The 16,430-nt window shown below is 42.6% G+C and overlaps 1 protein-coding gene across 2 annotated transcripts in view; it reads left to right on the forward strand.

The window, feature by feature from the left end:
- Positions 1 to 2,517: 2,517 nt before the first annotated feature.
- rgl2 (ral guanine nucleotide dissociation stimulator-like 2) overlaps positions 2,518 to 16,430 on the forward strand; it is a 30,111-nt gene continuing 16,198 nt past the window's right edge. Inside the window, exons 1-6 of one of the 2 annotated variants that reach the window (XM_079344770.1) lie at positions 2,518 to 3,002; positions 4,652 to 4,812; positions 13,107 to 13,154; positions 13,730 to 13,813; positions 14,165 to 14,331; positions 15,004 to 15,060. In XM_079344770.1, the coding sequence (XP_079200896.1) occupies positions 4,660 to 4,812; positions 13,107 to 13,154; positions 13,730 to 13,813; positions 14,165 to 14,331; positions 15,004 to 15,060 (509 nt within the window). In that variant the 5' untranslated portion in view covers positions 2,518 to 3,002; positions 4,652 to 4,659. Of the gene's footprint in view, positions 3,003 to 4,651; positions 4,813 to 9,966; positions 10,714 to 13,106; positions 13,155 to 13,729; positions 13,814 to 14,164; positions 14,332 to 15,003; positions 15,061 to 16,430 lie in introns of those variants that run through there. The other variant, XM_079344771.1, reaches the window with a different exon arrangement.

Here is a 16,430-nt window from a genome sequence, read left to right on the forward strand (position 1 = left end):
GTGAGATATATAAAGTGATACCTTTTGCAGTCAACATGAACCTCATCCAAAATATAAATGGGAGTACCTGAGCCAAATTGTGTCCCACAGTAGGTTTGTATCAAAGACAAAAACTAAGGACATTTTCTCTATTGTTATACTTTGCTTGAGTTCAGAATGCGTTTTTTTATTTCTTAGTTTCAATTAATGGACATTTTTCTTACTTTTTAGTTTTCATTATTTAATTTGTTTTGGTTTAATGGTTTTAACCTTGATCGTCATCCACCCTTAAATTATGATTTGACATGTTAACTGTCTGAACCTGTTCCAGCATATAAATGCCTGTTTGTTTTTTACCTTGAAGAAAATCTGTCTTTTTGTCACCATATCGATAGTCTACAAAATAAATAATTTTTTTCTTTGATCGCTGGGTAGAAACTCATCCAGTCCCCATTTCTGTCTGTGACTATACAAAGATGTTCCTTATACGCATTCTACCTCGTCGTCACTGAAAATGCTGGACTCAATGTACCATGCTGCATTGCAATTTGTCTCTGGTTTAAGCTTTCATACACATCACTGTGTCTTGTATCAGAGAGTATGTTTGTCTTCCTTGTGTAACCAAAGGACGGAGCATTTCTACACTTTTCTTTATAAGGCGACACTACATGTCCTACCTTTTTATTTATTTAGCTAGTCCAACGATCTGATGGACTCATCTTAGCTCATTTCACTGACTCGCTCTGTCTTTGGTGGAAGTACTATTAAGTTTGCTCCATAATCTGAGTCTGAGCTGCAGAGCCACTTTAAACAAGAGTTGGCTTGGATTATTTAAAAATCAGGAGAAGGAAAACTTCAAACCCATATTGGTATAAATGATCGAGGTCCAGGCATTCAAAAAGACATTTAATTCATTGGACTCAAGCATTTAACATACACAAACACGTATTGTTTCCTCCACCTTTTCCCTTCCAAGAGCAACAGTGTTTTAAGTGATATAGAAGTGCTCCTGTTGCCTCATTTGTTGATTGATGTAATTTTTTTCATTGTCTTTTGTTCTCTGTGGGAAAGTTTTATGCTTCACCTTCTTGACCATAAATTCCCTTGAAAGAGAGGTCTTGCATCTCATACAGAAGATTATTAAATAACAGTTCCTGCTGATCCTGACAGTAGTATAGAAGTTCTGCAGGCAACGTCACCAACATTTCCAAAATGAATGAGCTCCCCTGTAATGAACTGATAAAGGCATCAGCTGATTAATAAGCGACCTTTTGGAGAGTTAAGCATGAAACAGTTTAGATCAGTGTCATGAGGTGTCATGAGACTCTGGGGCAAACACACACAGGATCAGCCAGAAGTTTCCTGAAAACATGTGGGACAAAATAGGTTCCTTATGCTTTTACAAGACTTAAGGTCAGGTTCAGAGATACATCTTTCTGTGTACTGTGTGGTTAAATTAACTGTTTAGATCATCCGGGTTTGGTGATAAGATGATGACGCAGAACACCGGAGGCAAAGTTTCCCGGTCGGTACAGTTCAGTTGAGCTTGGGAATGTGAAAGAAAGAGCCTATCAAATGTTTCAGATAGCAGAGAGTACTCCCATGATTCCCGCTCGCCTTGATATCATCTTTTTATAACTTACTGGTTGAGAGCCCCCTGGTGGCGGAATCAACATATTGTATCTTTAAGGTGTTTACCTTTGCCCTGATAAAAAAAAAAGTAGAAACCCATAAAATTTTTTAGCAGAGGCTCCATTTAAAAACATAAATGTTAAATAAGAAAAACATAAAATACATAAGAGAAGCAATGTGAATAGCAATGACGTTAATTGGTTCCTTACTTTTTGTTTGTTCATTGAATGTAAAGAACATCATATTTAATGGTGCATAAAAAGACTCTTCTGCAAAGATGCAAATGTGCATCAAGTAGTAAAAATACAGTATATAAATGGAAGTGGATTGTAAACCAGCATGGATTGGAAATGTATATTTACACATCAGGGTATCATTAGGGCTGAGTAATTAATCACCATGATAGGAGCATTTGCAATGAGCCCATCATGAAAGTCTGAGTTAACTGCAAGAATACAAAACAAAACCCAAACTCAAAGTGTACAGTTGTTAAAGGCTATAATGGCCTCTGCATGTTTTCATATTTTAATGCAGCCAGATGGAGCTGAAGCTAAATATCATACTCTGTGATAATTATTAGAATCAATGTATTTATTTTTATTCATAAGGGGCATGCTGCAAACACAGGTGTTCTGTAAAGCATATATAGAGGGACAGAAAACAGACATAGAACCTGTGCCTTAAAGATGATGGGGGGTAAAAACGTGTAAAAAATGTTTTATATAATGTCTTTTGTTTACGTTGTAAAGATGAGGTTTGATGAGTTTAATAGGGTTCAAGTTAAAGACCTGTCACTGACAACAATTTAAGAGCGTGTGTATGCGTGCATGCGTAGGTGCGCGTGCGCAAGCCTTCCGTTCGGAAATGTGTTCGTGCGCGAGATGTCTCCCCCCCCCCCCCCGGTTGCTTTACGTGACATTTCGCCAGAGGAGCGGTGCGCCGGAGCCTGCGTGCTGTAGGCTACAGTATCCTCACAGCAAGAGAGAGAGAGCGAGACGAGCTGTAACCAACACAAAACATCAACATATACAGGAACTGCGACGGGGAGAGAGAGAGAGAGAGAGAGAGAGAGAGAGAGAGAGACACTCAGAGAGAGAGAGAGAGAGAGAGAGAGAGAGAGAGAGAGAGAGTTTACTGCTCGACCGAAGTGCGCTATCAGCTGCTGAAGGCTGCACAGACAGGCGGTGTGGGGACGCAGATAGAGGGGTGAAGATACAGAGATAGGGAGAGATAGGAGGTGAGAAGGGGGGCACGAGGCGGAGGACAGCGCTCTCCCTCGTCGTGGGTGACGCTGGCACAGATGGGTGCGTCTCTCCCTGGCTCGAGCCGGCAGAACAAGCGGTCACCCTGATGCAGCCTGAAATCCAGCTGCGAATGACACTCGGCTAACAGTAAGTCTAATTACACTTTCACTCAATTATCTCCGACTCCTGCTCATTAAAACGCCTTTTTTTAAATGTTCAGGGCCTGAGTGACAGAGTAGGAAGCAAATGTCATCATCTGTCACTCGTGTGTGTTGCAATGAGAGCGTCAGCACGTACAAACTTTTACTGCCTTCACACTGCTTCATGTTCTTCATATCGGACGCAGCTTCATGTGCTGGATATGTAACACCACCATATGGCTGCGTTTGTGTGGAGCAGAGACAGGACAGAGCATTATGGGGTGTGACTTAACTGTAACCTAGATACAGCTGTATGTGTGTGTGTACACCTCAGTCATATGCAGGCTGTTTGCTTTGGTTCAGAGGTAATGAATAGCAGGCATTCAGACCTCTGCTGCACTGCCGTTGGTCAGGGCATCAACTGTTCTGTTTATAACTTGTTTCCCCCTGCAGGCTTTGCATGTGCTTTCTCCTCCTCCTACAACTAGCAAAAAAATACCCTCTTAAAAATATATGCAGAGAGACAGACAAGAGCGCTGCATCAATGCCACAGAGCTGCAGGCGTCCCAAGACAAAAGCACAATGGAAAGTTGGGAGTGCCAGCACATTTTTAAATCGCTCTCGAGGCTTTTTAGCTCCTATATGTGCTTTCTTACCCAGAGCCGCGAGAGTCGACTAGGGGGACTTGAGGGGATTGATTTCCTTTGCAGGTTTTCAGTTACAGCAGCTACCTGCCTGACAGCCATCCTGCAGGCTTTGCTCACTAACAAAGTAAGAAACTGGAAAAAAAGCACAGCGTGTTTCCACATTTGAGTTCTTCATGTTTCAAACTTCAGGTTTTATGTTGTGTGGTTAGGGTAAGGAGTATTTGGCATTTTAAAGAGAGCTCATCCTGTATCAGCTTCTCTCCCTCCTACACCTCTCTTCCTGAAACTGTGTTTACTAGATGTCTATCTTCACGGAGATCTAAATACCAAAGAGAGGAAAGGGAAATGGAAGGAGGGGTTGCCATGCAAATCCTGCTCGGCTGCCTTGGAGGCTGTTTAAACAAATGAACCACAGAAAGGCCTCCACGCTACAAGCTACTTTCATGTTCAGTTTATTCACTACCAAAGGCTAAAGGTGTCTGACATACAGGCTAACATTCATGCAAATCATCCACATCGCTCTCTTGTGAGAGTGTTAAGTGATCATTAGATGTAGAAGCGCATCACAAAGAGATTTTTCAAATGCCAGTATTTTACAAGGCGCTCGACTCTCCTATTCAAATTGTTGACCAGTCCCTCATGACGGATATAGATGAAGCACAAGGTGCTATAAATACCATATAAGGAGGTTAGAACAATCCAGGAAAATTAGAGAGTACATAATAAAAGTGTATTGTGACGTATTGATGAGTAATCCCAGATTAGGCCAAAGGATTCAAATGATTCTCTTGTTTAGAAACTGACAGTTCTATTTGGAGAAATGATTCACTTAAACTCATTCGTTCCATCCCAAAGAGTCTACGATGTGCTTCTGAACTGATTTGAAAAATGAGTTAAAGCTTTACAACTAATAAACTGAACACGTCGTCTCATGTTTTTAATTTGAATGTTTGCCTGTAAGAGTCCATAAAACACGGCTTTTTCTCCGTCTTCTTCCCGTCTCTGGCAGCTGGCACCATGCTCCCTCGAAACATGCGAACAGGTGGCTATGACCTCCCGGGGGTGGAGTCAAGCGAAGTGCCTCTCATTGGCTACCGGCCCTTGTCACCTGACAGCAACATCAACCAAACAGGGAGGCGAGGCAGCAGAGATGAACTGGACACTTCACAGGTGAGTGTTTCCACCTGCGCCTCCTTGAAACACATCGGAGTCGGTGTGACAGCGAGGGATCAGGAGCGCTCACTCACAGCTTTGACTTATTTTACTCCTTTTCTTCTGTCCACACAGTAAAGTGGTGACTTTTTGTAAAGTGGTGTCTGTTACTTTCCTGGCAGAAGCAGCGAAGTAACAGATGTGGTCGGCTGCTTTTTAGAAAACCCTCAGGGCATCAAGTCAGTGTGGTACAGACAGAGAGGGAGGGAAAAGGAAAATTACATATATTTGTGAAGCTGCTCTCCCAAAAAAGCTCAGAGGTTTCAAATGTTAACTCAAGTTCTGATACAAAGACTGAAGACAAGGCGGACTACTTAACAACACCACCACCGACATGAAACAGGATGACGTCTTACGTCTTACTTTAAGGCGTCAGAGGACAAACACACGGTGACTGGGACGAGCCCCTCTCCTCCAGCTGTACCATGCAGCTGATGCAAAGACTGTAAGACCTGTAAGCATGTCGGCTGACTGCAGGACAAGTCGAGTCACTGACACAACTGGCAACAAGTGACATGTTTACAGCCTGGTACAAAAAAAAAACAGAACAGGTCTGATTAGTTACTGTCACCATGGCAACACACTGTGAGGGGGGGGGGCTCTGTTTTGATTTTATGAGCGATACGCGTTTACCGTAGTTTGGCGTGTAGCTGACATGATTGACATCGTCAGGCTTAAAACCCGCCTCAGCTCTACATGAACATTCACATTTACAGTCTGTGGCTTTATAGTCGGGCGACCACCAGTGGAGGACTGGCATGCATTAAATACACATTTAGCCTGTTTGTGCTTTGCTGTTAGGGCTTGAAGGTAAATATTATTTAGCTCGTCACTTGCTCAGACTATTTGTCTTGTTTCATTTCATTCGCCTTTATTTATTTAGTCTTTCAGTGAGTGAAGTGCACTGACTCTGCAGGATGACGTCTGTTATAATGAGGACTTGTTGAAACTCACTGTGAGGAAGTGAGAAGATTCATGGCACAGGTGGACTTCCCACGACCTTTAACCTCTGTTAATGTTTAGTCATGATTCCGAGGTTCCTGAATCTCATCGATACTTTTACAAATAGCTACTGACCCACTCTCACACGAGCCTGCTTCACCGTCACACAGACCTCCTCGCGGATCAAATACAAACAGCTGGCTCTGTTTCTCAGTGAGCAGACTTCCTCCGTGCTCGAGTCGCACAATGTGGCCGCCGGACCTCGCTGTAAATAATGCATGGGGCAGTTTGGCTGCTCGATGAGGTGTACACCTGCTCTCCCTGTAAACAGTGTCCAGTATCAGCGAGCGTCTCCAAGGACAGCCTGTCGAGTGCAATCCGACACGACTGCTCGTCATTCTTTCATGAAGGAAACTTGGATGTATGAGTCAGAATGCATGTAGTGACAACCCGTTCACAGAGTAAACTCAACATAGAGCGTGTCTTTGTGTTCAGTTTTTATCTTTTGGAGCCAGTTTTGTCTTTTTTTCTTGCTGGTTTGTTTCTGTGAGCTGAAGATAACTGAACTCATGTTGGTAACCTAAAGACCATTTCAACCCAAATCCTCAAAAGTGTCTCTGGTGAAAAGTACCAGCCGGGCCTTTAATATCCAAAATGTTGAAGACAGACTTCACCGTGGCTCCATAAAGCTCCGGAGAAAGTGACAGAAGGGGAGATTTTGGCCATATTTCATTTGTTTTACTTGTGTTGATTTTATAAATCTGCTGAGTGGAAGATGTGTAAAAGTTGCGATATCAGGAACTAGATCTCGTGCTCACCACCGTTTGACCATACGCAGGAAGTTAGAAAAGTTCAGCGCTTGTGTTACGGTGAGGTTATCAGCCAGCCACTGCAGATATCTTCGAAACACCAGAGCCATAAAGTACTCAAAGGACTCGTTTATGGTTATTAACGGGGGTGTGACTGAAACAGAAACGTGTGTGTGGAGAAAGTTTGCTAAAGGTTGTGGAGCATCTGAGGTAGTTTTCACCTGTTTTCACCAAAACACATGTTGGGAATTTTCCAACAACGATGGAAAACAACAAGCCGTTCGCTGTCGAGAGTCTTCATGTTTCTTCCTTCCCTTCGCGTAGACGAATCCTATTCAGCTCATATCGCCTTACACACAGATGCAGGTCACTTCCACTTATGTTTTTTTGTTTTTGTTTTCTTGCTCTGATCCCATTCTGGTTTTAATGTCATTACATGAATGTCTAGTTGTTGTATCTTGTAGATCTAGAGGATATCTCTAGTTTGTTCTTTAACCACATGCGGATGTAATGTCTAACATGTTAATCTCATATCTGCACAAATGTCTTGGCTAGCTGACTGTGTTCACCCATAAAACACTCGTCACAGGACAAAGGCAGCGAGGCTCGTCTGGGTATTTCTGCAGGAACGATTCAGTAAACACAGCAGGGTTCAGGTTGAGGCAAAGTGTTCCACCTTTGCCCTCCAGACCGGCTGGAAGAACCTCCCACGCTGATGATATCTTACCAGTGTAATCAAACCCTCCGGAGGATTTTTATTTCCTTTCAGAGGCACAGAGCAGCTTTTGGCGTTAATGCCTCGGAGTTTGACTTAAAAGCGAGCAGATAACGGGCACCAGGGGAAACATAGATGAAAGCCTAAGAAGAGGAGCAGAGAGAAAGATAGGAAGGAAGGGGTCGGGGGGGTTGTGAACCGCTCCAAAAAAACAATGGTTATCTTTAAATAATACTTCAGAAGATGTATTTACGATCCCTTGTTTGCTTGTAAATAAGGCCTTGTGTGTATTTGTTCAAAGACAAAGCTTTTTAGCACAGCGGAAGTCTGACTTCATGGATTTATTTGAGGAAAAAGGTGGTCGTTTTTTTCGAGACGGCGGGTGAAAAAAGAGGGTCCGCTTCCTGCCCTTTGCCTACTGAAAGCTGACGTAGACGCTCAAGAGAAAGGGTGGACGCAGTCTTGACTTGTGATGGAAGGAGAGAGGAAGAAAAATAGCTTCGCAGCACGACAGCACGTCCTGCTTCCTGTGTTTGTCTCCACTTATTATGTGCTTCCTGTCTGCAGCTGGAGGGGAGGGGGGCGCTTTAAGAGAAGGAGAGCTGAGAGACGATATCATCTTTTAAAAAACATAAAGTTCCAGTTATGACAAACACAAAGGCTCACGAGGGAAAAGTCAATATTGGTTTAGTAAAACCTTTCAAACAGGACTTTTATATTGTGAACCAGCGGCGCCTCCTGCCACCCACCACAGTGCCCGATAATCCATGATACTTATCCACCAGCTCCTGAGGCCGCTCAACTCCCAACTACACACGCCTATTATGTTTCAGAGAGTTTCTCCACGCTTTCTCTGACCCAGATTCTGCCTGCTTTCAAACAGCAAACCCAATTGGTGCTCCACTGACAAACCATTTTCTCTGAAGTATCTCGATACAGCAGCAAGGAAGAAGGAAACAGCTTTACCCTGTGACTGAGCTCCACACAGTCACTGTACTCAAGTACTTCAGGCAAGAAATACATTTGCACCACTGCACAATCTTAAGGGGTTTTAAATTGCCTTACACATAAATCAGATATGTTTAAACCCCTTTATCTTCAATTATTTACATCTGTGTGACTCGTTAGCTTAACCGCTAACGATGCTGCTAACTGCCTGCACATGTATCTCATCTGTCACCTCTATTTTATCACCTCTTTTACACATTCACAGTTTTCAGACTAAGTTAGGCCCCATGAACACTTACCTTTTTTTTTTTTCGGGCAGCGTCTTTCTCTATACAGGGGATAGCGTACGTTTGAAAGAAAGCGCTGATGACGTGCACAGCGCCTTTCTGCGTGAGCGCTCGGAGCGCTCGCACAAAAAAGGCGGAGCGCTTAAAAAAAGACGCTGTGCGCTGAGTGTTCCTCCAGGTGGCAGCTCTCTGCGACAAACGCTTTCTCCTCATTGAAAACAATTAAAAATGAAAAAAAAAAAAACAGCAGGGGGACACAGGGCCTAAGGTTCAGCAATAATAAAAAGGAAGGAATTTTCTGAAATATTATTTAATTTTGATACATTTTGGGATTTTAAATCCTCTTTCTGCTGTATGACCTTCAGGAACACCCAGACAGTTTATTAAGGCTTCAAACATCACCATGAGTTTTACAGATAGATGTCATATGAGAGGAACGATATTGAGGTAAAATTAGAGCACAAAAAACTTAACGTCCTGTGAAAAAAGTTGTAATAAATTGTATTTCTCCATCGAGCACTTCTGTCATATTTCATAAACTGAACCTCTGCACGTGTAAAATGTGAATAAATGAGCTGAAATATGAACTCATCAAAGGCCTACACGAGCTGTGTGTCGTGTGCTCTCATGGTGGGTGATGTCATTGTTTGCGAAGCCTCTCTGTCAGAGTAAATACACTTAGTGTGCACTTTTGCTTTTTGAGGATGACGGATGCTTGTTAGCTTATTGTGACTTTAAGAGTTTGAATAACATCTCACATGTCTTTCAATCACTTATTGTTTAGCTGAAAGTTTTGCACCAATCATTTTTTAAGCACTTAGAGCTAAATATTGCAGTTTTCTATTTGTCTGTTAGCATCCACACCTCTCTATGTTTCCAACCAAATTAGATTCAATTCCAGCAAATAAGCAGTAAAAAATCAGCTGGGAAAGTTACTTACTGAAGAGCTAATGGAGAACTGATGAAGGCAAACTAAAGTGAAGAGTGAAAGTCGTTCCTACAGTAGCCAGATGGTTTGAAATATCATACAGCACTTGTGCTAAATGCTAATGCTAATCTTTTTCAGTTTGCTTTCTATTAAAATTGTTTTTAAACCAGTCAGCGACATGATAAATGTTGCCATGCCGTTTGGCCCCGCCCACAAAATACATCATCACTGTGTACAAACAGAAATGATCTTTGGTAGGTGACACATTACTTCGCTTGCAGCCGTGCCCACACACACTCACACAAACACACGATGCTGTGGAAGTCCCACCTCGATGGTTAAAAATGGCTTCACCCTGCGATGTCATTAACCCGCTGAATAAACACAGCGGGCTTCCTGCTTTACTGGCTGTGTGAACATTCATCGTATCTCTTTACAAGACTTCTTACTGCTCAAACAGCATGTCAGAATGCCGGGTGAAACAAGTGTAATATGAAGGCTGTCAAACTTCCTCCCTGTTATCAGATATAAAGATAATCAGGCTAATTCTCGTTCAGATCAGTGTTGTATTAAGCAGCAGTTAAACCGGTTTATCTGCACAGGAAGGTCATCCACAAAAACAGAAAGAGAGCCGGGGAGCAGAGAGGAGAGCCTGAAAGAGAGGGGGTATTGTTCTGGAAATAGCTTCAGGGCTTTGTCTCTCAGTGTGTGTGTGTGTGTGTGTGTGTGTGTGTGTGTGTGTGTTTTTGCAGCAAAGTGCCCCGGCTTTTTCTCTATCGACGACGGTCTGTTTTTGTGTGAGCAGGGTGTACTCAAACTTTTCTGCATGTGTTTAGGAGTGACTCTGTAGAAACTCCCTTCAAATGAGTGTTTTACTATCAGTCACAACATATCCCTACCTCTGTGTGTGTGTGTGTGTGTGTGTGTGTGTGTGTGTGTGTGTGTGTGTGTATAATGGGTGTGCCCAGGCTTGCAGGGGCCGGACTTTAGCTCCTGCTTCAGGTGTGTCCTTGTGCAACACAGAAACAAAACACATAGAGGGTCAGATAGGACGTAAACAGTCAACATTTAGATGTAGGTCAACGGGAGTAAAGGGCGATCAAGAGAAGACAAGAGAGGGACGCACAGAGGAGAGAAAATGGAGAAAATTAAAATACAATGTTTGCCTTTATCCTGAAGATTTCCAGGAAGCTCAGGATTTGCTACCTGTCTGGACTTGCAGATGTAAAGGTAACTTGTGTGACCATTTTTCCCTCTTTTTGTGTGTGTGTTTTATCTTTTGCCAGATTTCATGAAAACGATATCACGAATCACAAGCAGATTTGTGGAGCAGCCTGCTCAGATATAAGCTGGAACAACAGGTTTGTTTTATAGAGCGTATAATTCAGGGCAGCAGGATCCTTCTTTAAATGCACAGAGCGCCTGGTTGGAGCATTGACCTTCGATCAAGTCCAGCTAAGGTAATTTGAAAGAGGCTAATAGAGGCTAACACATGCATATTACAGCTAATTACACCATAGATTGAATGGGGGGAGTAATTGAACTCCAGCACTTCTGCTGTCAGCATGAATAAGATTTTGGCTCATAGTTGGTGGTGGATTTGCATATGAGAAAGCTCACAAGTCAGCACATGTGAAATGAATGAAACAGGTCACTGGATCTTTGTTTTCAGATTCTAATGACTGACAGACAGATAAGATGCTTTATTGGTGTATTTGTGCGTTTCGTTGATCCGAACTGTTGGCTCAGGCTGAAAACAGACCGAACGACTTCACAGTGTTTTTACTCATGCATTATTTAGTGTGGAAAAATTCACTGTTGCGAAAGCGTGGAAAGGGTGAGGAGACGCAGGAGACGGCTGACGTGACATTCACCAAAGTAAAAGGCCTAATCTGTGATCTAAATGTAAACAAGAAAGACAGCGGCAAGCAGCACAATCAACAACAGGAGATAGTAACAGACCGTCGTTCTCGTGTTGGACGAGAGAGAGAGAGAGAGAGAGAGGAAAAGAACACTACACTGCTGCTCGATCTATGTTTTTGATGAGGCTGTTAAAGATCAACTTTAATCAGATGAGAAATGCCTTTAACTCAAACTGTGCAGGCATAATTATGAACATAGAAGAAACATTTGTGTATGAAGTAAAACAAAAGTGGCACATATTTCTCTCGTTTTTGGAAATGAACCGGTTTGAAACAAACGTGTTGATAAAATGTTTTTCAGAATTTCTTTTTTATTTTATTTTAAATAAAGTTTTGATGTGTAGAGAAACGAGAGACTGCAGCGTTTATTTATGTAACACGATAAAAAAGAACAATAATTGCCTTTACTAAAGAAGTAGACATATTCAGTACCTTTAAACTGTACTTGAGTTCATGTTCTTACTTTTAGTGAGACGTTCAAAAAGACTCATCTTTCTCTCCTCTCTGCTGCTGTTTTTCACAGTATTCAGATGTCGACATGGCGTCGCTGCATATCACACTTCTTGTCTCTAATAAAATGCTCTGACTCATCTGCTGTGTGTAGCATGAGTCGGCTGCAGAGGCCTCATTCCCGGGAGCTGTGTGTGTCCATATGTGTGTGTGAAGTAGTTGTTGAACCTGGGCAGTAATGCTGCCAGGACTCGTTCGTATACGTAGACTAAACTTAGTGAATTGATTTCTATCTGCAAGGAGGCTTCAGTTATACAACAGTCAAGAGGCTGGAGCAGGTTTGAGCCAATCAGACGCTTTTCCTTCTTGCTTGTGCAATGTGGTTTTTTGAGCAGAGTTTGCAAGTGTGTGATTGTCAGGACTAAACGCTTACAAACACATCTTCACTCTGCAGAGCGACGATGCTCGTTCACGCACAGTTATTTTCAAGATGAGGGACCATCTTGTCTGTTTCAAAAATGTCGGATAATTGCATTTGAGGGATCAACGCAATGTCGTCTGTTTCTGAGGATGGATCTAGGAAAGATTGCGGCAAATATATACAAACCAACAACATCAATGTTGGTTTCGGCCTCAAAAATCCCAAATCGGTCGGGCTTTATAACTTATTACAATGAAAATAAACGTTATCAAAAGAGTTCATCTGATGGAATTTTCTACAGACTAGCAAATTTCTCAGTGGGACACAAAAAAAAAAAAAAAAATCTTAATATAAGAAACTTTAAAGGTTTGTGTTTTGATTATTATTGAGAGATAGCCCAGCGGGTTGAGTCAGAAAACAAGGAGACAGAGAGTTAGGACATGTGGGGAAAGAAGCCACAGGTCAGTCGTTTGGACTATGGCCTCCTTACATTAGCTATGCACACTCACCACCAGCACCATGCTTTAAAAATGTTCTCCTGTTTTATTTAGGTTCAGGGTTTTGTACCATTTTGTTTCATTTTTACTGCATGATTCATCAAATGAAATGAAAGCTAAAAATGGACACCACTCTGGTTGAAGCTTAAATGCAGTCTATCATTTCTGATTTGAACTTCGTACTAATTAAAGGGAGCACAGACCAAAGACAACCACAGACTACTCGCCCAATAAGAGGACAAGGTCACTTTGCTACGACTGTAATCATTTGAGGACTAAATAAGATCAGTGCTTTTTTCAATGACGCACGTTTCCTTTTGTTCTCCTCCTCAGGCAGAGCCCTCCCCAATGAAGACCACCTGGTACTGTCCTATGGATCTGGTAGGTTCAGCTGTGTTGTGTTTGAAGTAGCATGCATGCACAGGATAATGCGGTTGTGAGTCAGGACAGGAATAAAAACAAGGGTCACGGTGTCGGGGACTTTCCCTGCAGCTATAACTGTTCCTAAGAGCTGCATGTACGGGGAGGAAAAGAAGAAGTTGAAAGCAGCTTGGTCTAAGTCACGCCTGTTTGAAGCTTGATCCAGAGGCAGCCGGACTGGAAGATCTTGTCCAGTTGCCTCTGCATCAAGCTTCAGATTTCATTGCTTGACTTTAAAGCTTCTCGAGAAGGTCTAACAGTAATAATAATACATTTAATTTGAAGCGCCTTTCAGGTCACTCAAGGACACTGTACATACAGTGTGTTACATAAAAATACACATTTATAAAGTCAACTAAAAAAAGAAAGAGAAAGAAAAATCAATCAATCAATCAACAGTGTGACTTTAATGCCTTTCACTTTTTAAAACGTTTTCCTTTGATGCAATTCGTGGCCAAATTCAGTCTCACAGACAGAATCCAAAGTTTAATGTGGTTTTTCTTTGCGATCTAAACTTGGTGTCTCTACTCTTACAGTCCACTGTGGTGGAGGAAGAGGAGGATGGAGTGATCTACACAGTGGTGGTCAAACAGAAGCATGGTGCACTCAATAATCCATTGGTAAGTCCAGTTTTACTGAGTTGAGACTTGGTTTGAAAACTTAGTGTTGTAGGAAAGACCACAGTAACCGAGACAGACCTGAGACCAGAGTGCTCCGAGACAGAGACATTTAGGGATCCAGGCCGAGTCCAGACCGAGCTGTAACTTGGGGAAAAAATTAAACATTGAAATTATCGATCGGCCTTGACTTGATTTAAAATCCAGAGTCCACCCAAAATGGTTTCAGATTCCTAGATGAGACCTTCATAAAGCGATCTTAAGACCAGAATTGAGACCAAGAGCGATCTTGAGTACTACAACACTTCTTTGAAAACATAAAAATTCTTTTTTTTCCTTCTTGTTTTTGTCCAGTCATCGGTGACTCGCTCCCAGTGTGTGAAAGCAGGGACAGAAGAAAAGCTGGTGCTCCACCTCCTTCACTCCTTCTCTATGGGAGACTCCTCCTTCATCACCATCTTCCTCTCCACATATCGATCCTTCACCTCCACGCGGAGAGTGCTGGACATCCTCACGGACAGGTGGGAGAGGTTCATCTTTTTTGCATCTGAGATGCAGCTGTCAGCATGCTGCCTCACTGGCTTCGTGCAGTAACATCTCGGGAAATCTTCAGGAGTTTTGTGCATGTGTGAACTTGCCATACAATTGCTAAAGGTTAGCTAACATTAGCAGCTAATTTTCGCCGACTGAGTTCTGGGCACGTGAACATAAATAAAGTCAGACACTACCGTCTTTCAATCCACACTGCGAGCTTAATCAATAAAGCAGCTGTCTTTCATTCCACCGAAGGAACAGTCGTCCAACTTTCCTTCGCAAGCCGTGTCGAATTAAAACAGCTGTTTGGATGTTGATTCTTCAACTTTATTAAATGTCACTTCACAATAGCGGACGCCCTCGTGTGTTTACTCATAATAACGGCATCTCTGCAGTGTTTTCTTTAGCAACAATACGAGCCTGTGAAGTCTCTGGGCTCTGGGATGAAGTCCTTCTAAATGATGGAGAAATGAATGAAAGAGCAGTTTTGAAAGTTCCTCCGCAGAGAGTCAGTGTAGATGAGTAAACATCACGACGACACCTTTGTTAAAAAGCAAGCGGAAGAAGAAAAGAAGCCATGCATGAATTAATCACGGAGCAGAAGTGTTTTTCATCAGGCAGCAGAATGATACCAGTGTTTCTGTCTTTCTGCTTCACAGATTGGAGACCCCGCCGGGGGAAAACGAGAGGAGCCACACGAGACAGTCTTTCAACAAGTGAGTGTCTGACAAAGCTTTTCAACACTTCCATGCGACTTTTATTACGACATGCTGAGTTTGTCTACGTCCGTTTGGATATAAGAGACAAAAACACAACTTCTAAAACTAAACCAGACGATTAAGGCCCTGACACACCAAGTCTGTGCTTATGATTCGAGAAGACCATTTACACACTGCTGTCGAGCGCCACTCGTAGTATAGGAACTTCTGTGGTGGCAGTGTTGTCAGTCCTCGATCTTTCAGTGACTCAGGAGAAACTGCACTAAATAGTGAAAGCATGAATACGACAGCAGCTCTTTCCTAAACTTGTTCCTCTCACCACGCGCCAACATCAACTGACGCTGATTTAACGCGTCGAGTCGGCTGAAAAAAGGCAGACGGGGACCGACGGCTGGCGACCGAGCCGGACACACTGCAGAAACTAGAAGGTTCTCCTCGGTGCGTCAGAGCCTTTAAACGAGCAAGACTGCAAACATCCTGAACAAACTCGTGCTTTGGCATCATTTCAAAGAGTTTAGAGAGAAATAAACTCAACTCTTCTTGTACTTGATGGATGTTTTAGCGACTGCAGTTTTTATGATTTACACATCCGGCAGTGAAGACGCAACAAAAGCATGCAGTGATCTCCGTTTCTGTTCATATAACAAATGTAAGGCTGCAATAGATTCTTCTTTTCTCTCTGTTATTTGGTCATTAGCTGTTCTATTGTATGTGCAAATCTTCCTGAATTGCTCGTTCACACTGATCCCTCGTGGCATGAAGTTTTCCCCTGTAGTCAAGGAGGAGGAGGACGTGACGTAGTTTATGATCATGTATCATCCCACACTCTGCTTTCCCTGAAGAGCTCCTTGGTGCTCACTCGTCATGGGAAGCCTTTCATTGCACACAGGCTCATCATTCAACCTCCATTAACACAAAACAATCTCCATCCTTCTCTTCCAAGAAATGAGCAGCTTTTCCTGGACGGACGCCCTTGAGAGCGAGGTTTCTCTGCAACTTTTTTTAGATGGTGTCAGAAAATATCAATACATTCAATCAATTCCAATCTGCCAAGGCTTGTTTATCTGCTTCCCGTCAACAGTCAACAGCTCAGGGTTGGAAGCAGAAGCACACGCAGGTCCCACCAGCACTACGACTTTCATACTCCCAGCGAAATGTGATGACAGATTTTATAATTATTCCTTTAACTTGAAAGGTCTGACTTTGTTGCAGATGACCTTACATCCATAGAAAAGCACTTTTAAGAAGCTCTTTGTTTGAAAGTCAAAGTAAAGATGATCACGCTCAGGGTTACAAAGGAGGTGAACAAAGCAGGAGAAATATTCCATCCGTGTGGAGACGTGGTTGAAACTTCTCTCCCCTGTTAT

The sequence above is a fragment of the Symphodus melops genome (genome assembly GCF_947650265.1).
Source record: "Symphodus melops genome assembly, chromosome: 5".
Classification (NCBI taxonomy): domain Eukaryota; kingdom Metazoa; phylum Chordata; class Actinopteri; order Labriformes; family Labridae; genus Symphodus; species Symphodus melops.